The sequence below is a fragment of the Hyla sarda genome, chromosome 4, assembly GCF_029499605.1.
Source record: "Hyla sarda isolate aHylSar1 chromosome 4, aHylSar1.hap1, whole genome shotgun sequence".
Classification (NCBI taxonomy): domain Eukaryota; kingdom Metazoa; phylum Chordata; class Amphibia; order Anura; family Hylidae; genus Hyla; species Hyla sarda.
In genome coordinates this window covers 369,975,421-369,985,766 of record NC_079192.1, presented here as the reverse complement: position 1 = coordinate 369,985,766, position 10,346 = coordinate 369,975,421, and the positions used below count along the sequence as shown (strand labels likewise).

Genomic DNA, 10,346 nt, shown 5'->3' with positions numbered 1-10,346 from the left:
CCTGGTATACGGTACATGAAATAATAGTATAATCTAATATACTGTATGTAATATACGGTATGTATCTCCGTGTCTCTATTCTATGTTCGGCCTAACCAAAGAAATTCCAAATAAGTATCTCAAAGGCTTATATTAGGCAGAAATATGAGATTTACAGAGGTAAGATTTTCTCATATTCAGCCCTGCCTTTAAAGGGGTCTTCCAGGGGGGGGGGGAAATTTTCAAATCAATTGGTTCCAGAAAGTAAAACAGATTTGTAAAACTTGCAAAAACCTTAATCCTTCCTGTACTTAAAAGCTGCTGTATACAACAGAGGAAGTTGAGTTGTTCTTTTCTGTCTGACCACATTGCTCTCTGCTGACACCTCTGTCTATGTCAGGAAATGTCCAGAGTAGGAGCAAATCCCCATAGCAAACCTCTCCTGCTTTGGACAGTTCCTGACATAGACAAAGGTGGCTGCAGAGAGCACCATGGTCAGACTCAAAAGAACTATACAACTTCCTTTGTAGTATACCGCAGCTGTTAAAGGGGTACTCCGCCCCTAGACATCCTATCCCTTATCCAAAGGATAGGGGATAAGGTGTCAGATCGCCGGGGTCCCGCTGCTGGGGACCCCGGGGATCGCTCCTGCAGCACCCCGCTATCATTACTGCGCAGAGCGAGATCGCTCTGCACGTAATGACGGGCAATACAGGGGTCGGAGCATCGTTACGTCACGGCTCCGCCCTTCATGACATCACGGCCCGCCCCCGTCAATACAAGTCTATAGGAGGGGGCGTGGCGGTTGTCATGCCCCCTGCCATAGACTTGCATTAAGGGGACGGGCCGTGATGTCATGAGGGGCAGAGCCATGACGTCACGCTGCTCCGACCCCTGTATCGCCCGTCATTACGCACAGAGCGAACTCGCTCTGTGCAGCAATGATAGCGCAGTGCCGCAGCGGCGATCCCCGGGGTCCCCAGCAGCGGGACCACGGCGATCTAACATCTTATCCCCTATCCTTTGGATAGGGGATAAGATGCCAGGGGCGGAGTACCCCTTTAAGTACTGGAAGGGTTAACATTTTTAAAAGAAGTAATTTACTAATCTGTATAACTTTTTTTTCCACTGGGGTACCCCTTTAATACTCTAAACACATGCGAAAACCACAACTCATTGTATTGTTGAACCAATACTGTGTTACGCGTCAGATTTTTCACAGGTTTGAGCATATTTCCAGCATATCGAACAAACTCTGAGGACATTGTATTTGCTTACCTCTTCCTCAACTACACAACTTTCCATCATTCTGACCTATCTCTAGAATGCAAATAGTTCAGCACTAAAGAATCTACAGCTACATATACTACTGTAATATGCATCAAAACTGATTTATATGAGAAGTAACGAAACGGTGTTTGCACCGTCCTCAAAGATTTCAGATGTGGACCCTAATGGTCTATTCAGGCGTCCAGTATTCTGTGCAGATTTGATGCGCAGGATTTTCTGCTGCAGATTTCAATGTAAACTGAACACAGCTTGAAATCCTGCACATCAAATCTGCGCAGAATCCTATACTTGTGAATAGACCCTAAAGGAATATTCCTAAATCTACAGCAAAATAAAAGAGAAGCTTCTACAACTGTATAACTTGTAAGGACAGCATCACTATAAAGTGATCAAATATCATATATACTTATATGTTTAAGGTAGGTTTTTTTTTTTGACTAAATGGTAAACCACGTCTCGTGCCCATGTGGGGAAATCTCCCAAAATACAGTGGTCCCTCAAGTTACAATATTAATTGGTTCCAGGACGACCATTGTATGTTGAAACCATTGTATGTTGAGACCAGAACTCTATGGAAACCTGGTAATTGGTTCTAAAGGCACCAAAATGTCCTCCAAAAAAAAGGAAAAAAGGGAGAATTAAAGAAAAATAAGTAGATAAATAATATAGATAGAGCAAATCCTTCCATATAAAAGTAAGAAAGATCTGCTGGGAGCTGTCAATCACTGTCTATGTCAGTGTTTCCCAAGCAGGGAGCCTCCAGCTGTTGCAAAACTACAACTCCCAGCATGCCCGGACAGCCGTTGGCTGTCCGGGCATGCTGGGAGTTGTAGTTTTGCAACAGCTGGGGGCACAATGCTTGGAAAACACTGGTCTGTGTAGAGGACAGGAGCTTCTTCAGGGTCCTGTACAGTACACGCAGTGTCCTAAAAAAGTAAAATGGAGTCGCCCTTACCTGGTGTCCAAAGGAGCAGGTAACCCTGGTACAGGTAAAGTGTACAGAACATGTAATACCTCCCTGTACTGTAGGGGGCGCTACCAGACATCAGTCAGTGCATACGCTTCAGTAATACAGGGGTTTTACCAGTGAAATGCCCATTCTGATTGGTCAGTTCTTCCAGCCATTGACACGTATCACAGATCTGGACTGTCTGTACATTGTATGTTGAGTCAGGTTTCAACTTACAATGGTCCAGAAAAGACCATTGTATGTTGAAACGATTGTACGCTGAGGCCATTGTAAGTTGAGGGGATCACTGTATTTCAAACATATTTATTTGCCTATAAAAGAATGGACATAAGCTAAAGGAGTTTTCCTTTGGCATAAGACAGGGTTGTATGTGTTAACATAAGTTTTTTTTTTTTTTTTTTAACTTTTATTGGAAAGTCCAGTTGACTATGTTTTTCCAATACAAGAGCATCCTGCAATAGAATTTATACTCTTAACATGTGTATGTGTGTGTTCACCTTGGCAATGTTGTTTGTGACTGTTGCTGATAAAGACTGCTTTATTGTTGCATAGTTGCTTAACTGTTTAATTCATAGTTGTTTCAGTGTGTTAGCTGTAGCTTTTATCTGGCGCATTCACACCACGATTCTTACATACGGGGACCTGATCCGGCTGGGAGAGCGTGAAAACTGGGCGCTCCCGTATCCCAGTCGGACCCGACCCCACATTTTATTCATTTGAATGAGCCGACCAGAGTCAGATAGTGACTCCGGTCGGCATATTTTTGCCCCATATCCGGTTTTGTGACCGGACTTAATACTGTGGTATACTACTGTTGACACAGGGCAATAATGAGTCAACCGGAGTCACTATTTGACTCTGGTCGGCTCATTTAAATGAATGAGATGGGGGCCGGTTCCGGCTGGGATACGGGAGCACCCGGTTTTCACATCTCCCAGCTGTATCCGATCCCCATATGTAAGAATCGGGGTGTGAATGCACCCTCTGAAAGTCACTGCTCTGACTTATGCTACTTATTGATTGATGCAAATTTTCTAATAACTGATTAAATTTGCCTTAGGGTATAGTCTTACGAGCGTTCGATATGCAGCCAACAATCCTATTAAAGGAGTACTCCCCTGGAAAACATTTTTTTTTAAATCAACTGGTGCCAGGAAGTTAAACGGATTTGCAAATTACTTCTATTTAAAAATCTTAATTTTTCCCGTACTTATCAGCTGCTGTATGCTCCACAGGAAGTTCTTTTCTTTTCTGTTCGAATTCGCTTTCTGTCCTACCACAGTTCTCTCTGCTGACACCTCTGTCCATTTTAGGAACTGTCCGGAGCAGGAAAGGTTTGCTATGGGGATTTGCTCCTACTCTGGACAGTTCCTAAAATGGACACATGTGTCAGCAGAGAGAACTGTGGTCTGACAGAAAGGAAATTCAGAAAGAAAAGAACTTCCTCTGGAACACACAGCAGCTAATAAGTACTAAAAGGGTTAATATTTTTAAATAGAAGTAATTTACAAATATGTTTAACTTTCTGGCACCAGTGGGTTTATAAAACATTTTTTTCCAGTAGAGTATCCCTTTAATTAGCTCTTTGGCGTGTTTTTTTTTTTTTTTTTTTATACTTGATTGTTAATGGTCATGTGGTTTTGTGAGTAAAACTGTTGTTCCTATGAATGAATAGATTTTACAGGTAACAGCAGTTTTACTCTCAAAACCATTAGGCCATTAGCAATCAGTTAGAAAACAGCACCAAACAACATGTCTGCATTCTTTTCGACTACATTGCGGCTGCATCTCAGTTGCACATTGGCCGCATTGTAATACCGTACCCTCAGAATGAAGGTTTAGCTCAAAGTGACTTTGGCATTTATTACATAATCTTTCTACTTGACCAAACGATGCTGGTGTCCTCGTGTCATGGGAAATGATCCTCTCTTGTGGCTGTTATTTACAATATATTTGTACATTTGATTTCTATAAAATTTATATTTTTGTATTTTTAAAATGTATGTTTACTGTGTATATATAGTAATTTATTAAATCCGATTTCAAATCATGTTTAATAAAAATCTGCAGATTCTAACTTTTGAAGTAGATTTATTTATTGCATTTGCCATCAAATATTAAATCACATAGATGAAGCCTAGCACTCTCAGAAGCCGGGAATGTCCATGTGCTCTAGGCCTGTTAGAGCTCCAAGAGTGTGCCAAGGAATCCAACACCTGAACAGCTCTCCAATAAAATCTTCTGAATTCACAAGTCCATGTTACAGAGCCCTTGCAGCTGCTTTTTGTGTTTTTGGCAATAGTCCTAATTCATAGCCAGGCCTACCTTGATAAAAATGTAAATGAGAAACAAATGCACATGGCAGAGCTGTATGTACAATGCCTGTAGGCAAGCACACACATGCTATACCATTCCCTACAATGGAGTCACTTGCTGATCTGTATGGCTGGAGCCTCCATGATGAGATACTTTTCTTTTTCTCAGCACCATTCCTGTCAGTGTCAGAGCTTCAGCACTTGAATAGTAGTTGTGCTGTCTGAGAAAAATGTGAATTTTATTGACTAATTTATTGTCATAGCAACGTTTCAGTCCCTCACTGGAACCATTTTCAGTGAGGGACTGAAATGTTGCTTTGGCATAAATCAATAAATTCACTTTTTATTTTTTGCACATTAGAGTGCTGCGTCTGTGTTTTGCTATTTGGATGGACTTTGATGGGATCTGGGGCACTGGCACCTTACACATGGACTATATACATATTCATATTTATGGCGGCCATGGGGCGTGAGTAGGAGTACCTGATCACTACGTGATGCCACGGCACTGTTTTCCTATACACGGTCCGAGGTTGGAGGCAGCTTCTCCTGGGCCAGATCCAATGAGCAAATAAACACACTGACGTCAGGTTACGGATAACTGTCTTTGCTGAGCAAATGCAGGTGGAATTGCATAGACAACTGGCCTTTGGTGCGAGAGAGCAGCGTAATCCCTTGGGAGCCCTGTTGCCGTTCTGAGACTTGTAGTAGCTGAATGAATGAATTGTAGTAGCTAGGGTCCTGCCAATATACTGTAGCTTTCTGAATTCAGGTAGAGAAAACAGATATGGTCGCATATCTACATTTTACATTTTGATCTACTTGCTTCTCAGCATAAATAAAAAAAACTAACAGGTTGTTAGTATACATTTTGATCGAAAGGTACAAGCCCACTCGCCACGTCAAGGCCAGCTATTTAGAGTGGGTCCCTAATGTCCCTAGCATAAAATGGCGTAGCACTGGGCGGCAACTACCACCTCCGCAACACCAGTGCCCAAAGGAGGAACGACCCACTGGCAGAGCGGCCCCAATGCCACTCACACCAGTCCCTGGGCCGCACCTCCCCACAGACATGGTGCCACGGCAGCAATGGACGCCGCACAGCACCACACCAGTGTAAACAAGGTGCAAAAGTTCACTTACCATGTGCTCCCAGTCAGACTGGGAGGCTGCCAGAAATGAAAAGGCCCTGTGTAGCTACCTGCTACTTTATATAGGGTTGAACTGAGGGGGTGAGGCAGAGTGCAGACCAAGTGAAAGCGAAAAAACTAAATAAAGGAGGGGATAGAAAACACAATGTGAATTCAGGTAGAGTAAACAGACATGGTCGCACATCTACATTTTGTATTTTGATCTACTTGCTTCTTAGCATAAATTCAAAAACTAACAGGTTGTTAGTTAATTGTATATAGGTGGCCTTGATGTGGCGAGTGCTCTTGTACCTTTTGATCAAAATGTATACTAACAATCTGTTAGTTTTTGAATTTATGCTGAGAAGCAAGTAGATCAAAATACAAATTGTGGATGTGCGACCATGTCTGTTTTCTCTACTTTAATTCACAATGTGTTTTCTATTCCCTTCTTTTTTTGTTGGTTTTACTTGGTCTGCACTCTGCTCCACCCCCTCAGCCCAACCCTATATAAAGTAGCAGGTAGCTTCACAGGGCCCTTTCATTTCTGGGAGCCTCCCAGTCTGACTGGGAGCACATGGAAAGTGACCTTTTACACCTTGTTCACCCTGGTGTTGTGCTGTGCAGCGTCCATTGCTGCCGTGGCACCATGTCTGTGGGGAGGTGCGACCCAGGGACCGGTTTGAGTGGCATTGGGGCCGCTCTGCCAGTGGGTCATTCCCCCTGTGGACACTGGTGTTGCGCGGTGGTGGTCGCCGCCCAGTATTAAGCCATTTTATGCTAGGGATGTAAGGGACCGACTCTAAATAAATGGCCTTGAAGTTAGCGAGTGGGCTTGTACCACCTGCTGCACTATGCGACTGCTCACTTCCGGGCTCCCCAGCCCCAAAAGATCATATATACATTTATTATGGCGCCGGCGCTGCGCTTATTTAGGACTGCCATCTCACCACTCACCTAGTCACCTTACTGCCAGAGCCAGGGGAGCTTTGCTGCGGGCGGCGCCCCTGACTTTTTCAGCAGGCAGGTAGCAGACAGAGAGGCTCTCTTCTGCTCAGCCTCCATGACAGCGCTACTGTGAGGCAGCGGCTGTATCAATGAGCAGCGGCCGTGCAGAAGTAAGGAGTACCTCCCGCAGGCCACTGCAAATTTAAAGAGACAGGCTGGCCCGAGAGGTATCCCATGGGCAGAAGCAGCATTGTTGTGGCAGTGCCAGCGTGTGTGACCCATGATGACTGTAAGCTATCAGTCAGGAGTGGGTGGCGGGCCCACTCACTGACTAAAAAAAAAAGAAAAAAAGGTCCAGGGCCCGCCGGCTCGCCTGAAGTTCGGGGCCCCATAGAAGTGTATGGGTTGCACCGCCCTGGTGGCGGCCCTGACAAGCACTGAGACATCTGGTCTCCACTGTTCCTCAGAAGCAAGAGCAAAAGAGACAGATTGCAGCACCTCCCTTCCTTAAAAAGGGGGGCTGTAATAGAAAGCCATAGGTCAATCTGTGGTTCGTGTTAAGCTGGTGCTCTCTGGGTAACATGTGATATCTCAAATGTCCTTCAGACAATTACATTATTCCTCCAAAGATCCTCTATACTGTCTATACATTAGCATACTGGCTATATATATAGTACATAACCTTGTACTGGCTAGGCATAGTAATACTACTGTGGTATCCCGGTACTGGACATGGTCCTGTACCTTGTGTTGTCCGCATAATCAGAGTTCCTTCGTCCTGATAGGAGTCTCTTGATGGGATAACCCCTAGCTGCCTCTTCCTTCTTTAATTTAATGTGTATATTGTATATATTTTATTTTATAAAGGTTATTTCCAGAACCTTAGGTCATGTGATCTACAGTAAATGTGTTATGCTAAGGTTAAGGACCTTCCAGGTCACGTGATTTGTGCCACCTGATGTACCACAATCCTTTGTAATAGGACTGACAGGTTTGATGATCCAATAAGCTTTGAGCCTGCCCCCTTGCCATATAATGGCGCTGTTTCCAATCATCTCTCTCTGGGGTTTCGGACTAACAGATAGAACACAGCTCTGTACATACCTACAAGACAAACCTAGGCCTGAAACCTATCTCTTCAGCATCTTGCTAACCGTGAGTTTATCCAACTCTCTCCTAAAATCCTACGTGACTTCTGAACCTAAATCAAACCCCTAAATTCAGTGGAGCAGCGTAAAACAAGCCTCAAAGCTTATTCCCTACAAGGTCCCAACCAACCTGTGAGGAGCCTAAGTACCGGTCCTCTGTATAGACTGTTTGCTGATTTCATCCTGCATAGAATCTGCAGTAAAGTTAAAGGGGTATTCCAGGCAAAAACTTTTATATATATATATATCAACTGGCTCCAGAAAGTTAAACAGATTTGTAAATTACTTCTATTAAAAAATCTTAATCCTTTCAGTACTTATGAGCTTCTGAAGTTAAGGTTGTTCTTTTCTGTCTAAGTCCTCTCTGATGACACGTGTTTCGGGAAACACTCACTTTAGAAGCAAATTTCCATAGCAAACCTCTTCTAAACTGGGCAGTACCCGAGACAGGTGTCATCAGAGAGCACTTAGACAGAAAAGAACAACCTTAACTTCAGAAGCTCCCCGACACTCCGGTAAGGCCTCTGCTTCCCCGGCATCCGCTCTCTCCGTCGCCGCCATCACGTCGCTCCTATTGGATGACGGGACGGCGTGCGCAGCGACGTGATGACGACGATGGAGAGCGCCGACTATGCAGGGGATCCCGAAGAGGACGCGCCGGAGCCCCGAGGACAGGTAAGTGATCGTCAGCGGACCACATGGGGCACCGTAAACGGCTATCCAGTGGCAGCTGAAGCAGTCTGCGCTGACGGATAGCCGTTTATGCGATGGCCCCGACATACAAAAGCATTGTATGTTGATGCTGCCTCTGAGAGGCCATCGCATGTTGAAATGATCGTATGTCGGGGCCATCGTAGGTCGAGGGGTCACTGTATAACTTTTATTTTGTTTTCCTACAAAAAAATATATAAAAAAATCCATGCATTGCCTTGTTCTGACCCTTATAACTTTTTTAATTTTAGCCACCTAAAGAGCTGTGTGGGGCTGATTTTTTTGCACCGTGATCTGTAGTTTTTATCAGTACAACTTTTGCTTTGACATAACTTTTTTGATGTTTTATTCCATTTTTTGGGGGATGTGATGTGAGCAAAGATCATCAGTTTGGTATTTCTTTTTGTTTTTTACAGGATAAAGAATAATGGTTCAGATGATTCTGCACCTAGTGATACCAAAATATCCTTCTTTATTTTGAAAATGGGAAAAGGGGGTAATTTGAAATTGTTTTAGGGGAGGGATTATGTATATTTTTTTTACATGGTGTATCAGTAGATCTGTTGCTTCAGCCTCTCAAGCCTAGCATAGACCCCACGTTACCATGACAACCGGTTGGTAACCGATCAGAACATTTTTAAACTTCTGGCGGAATCTGCCAGAAAAGTGCCATTTGTCAATACGACAATCTGCCGCTGACATAAGTGCCAATTGTGGATAATTTTAAATGGCACAGATCCACTGAGGAAATTCAGCAAGGAAATTCTTGGCTGAATCTCCTCAGGATTTATTTGGCAAGGAATTTGTTGCCTAAATTCACCCCTGTAATTCAAAGTCAAATTGACTAATGGGCTTTTCCGGGAAGATTGAGTGCGTGCGGAATGTCCACCTGGAATACACGGGCTGTCATTCCTCACATTTAAATTATAGATCAGGTTGTATGACCGCTCATAGACAGCAATGCATTTCCGAGCAGAATCAGTATGTAGATGTTTCTGCCGAGGAAATTTTAGCCATGGGCAAAGTGCAGCGGAATCCCATTGAAATCAATGGGACTCTGCTGCAGCATAATTTCTGAGCAGAATATTTCCGCAGAATTCTGTATGGAAATTCTGCCTTCTGTATGGAAATTCCGCCGTGTGAACATAACCTTTCAGCGGAATCTGCGTGGAAATTTTGCAGTGTGTAGAGTGCAGCAGAATTCTATTGAAAACAATGGGAGGCTGCTGCAAGCAGATTTCTCTCAGAATTTCCTCTTGGAAATTCAGAGCAGAATTTATGTAGTGTGCATATACCTTAAGGCTAGGTTCACACTACGGAATCTCTGGGCAGAATTTCGACCGGAGATTTAGCTGGTGGCACTAAGACCGCACGGACTGCATTGCCTTCCCCATAGACGGCAATGCATTTTTGGGTGGATCTTTTGGGAGATCTGCTCAGAAATGCATTGACATCTATGGGGATGGCAATGCAGTTCGCGTGGCCCTATTGTCGCCGGCTTGACCTCCGGCAGAAATTCTGCCCAGAAATTCCAGTGTGAACCCAGCCTAAGGGTGGTATTACATGGGCTGACTGCTGTCTGACGTGTTTAATGAGCCAAGTGAAACGATGGGGATATAATGCAATGAAGAGAGGGCAGGATTATTTTACCCCCCAATCTCCTCTCTTTCTGGTTGCAATGCTCAGGACACAGATGACACAGACCTCTAGCCTGTCGCCATTGGCTTACACCTCACACATTGGGAGAAGGAGAGGAGGCAGAAAGCTTAAAGTGTACCGGTCGTCTACAAAAACTTTTTATATAACATAGATAATACCATTATATGTATATTTTCAATATACATTGGTTAATTTT

The 10,346-nt window shown here is 43.9% G+C and overlaps 1 protein-coding gene across 3 annotated transcripts in view; it reads left to right on the top strand.

Annotated features, from left to right (window-relative positions):
• Positions 1-7: 7 nt before the first annotated feature.
• WDR55 (WD repeat domain 55) overlaps positions 8-10,346 on the top strand; it is a 34,388-nt gene continuing 24,049 nt past the window's right edge. For 2 of the 3 annotated variants that reach the window (XM_056516721.1, XM_056516720.1), the window contains exon 1: positions 7,649-7,787. In XM_056516721.1, the coding sequence (XP_056372696.1) occupies positions 7,668-7,787 (120 nt within the window). In that variant the 5' untranslated portion in view covers positions 7,649-7,667. Of the gene's footprint in view, positions 160-7,648; positions 7,788-10,346 lie in introns of those variants that run through there. The other variant, XM_056516722.1, reaches the window with a different exon arrangement.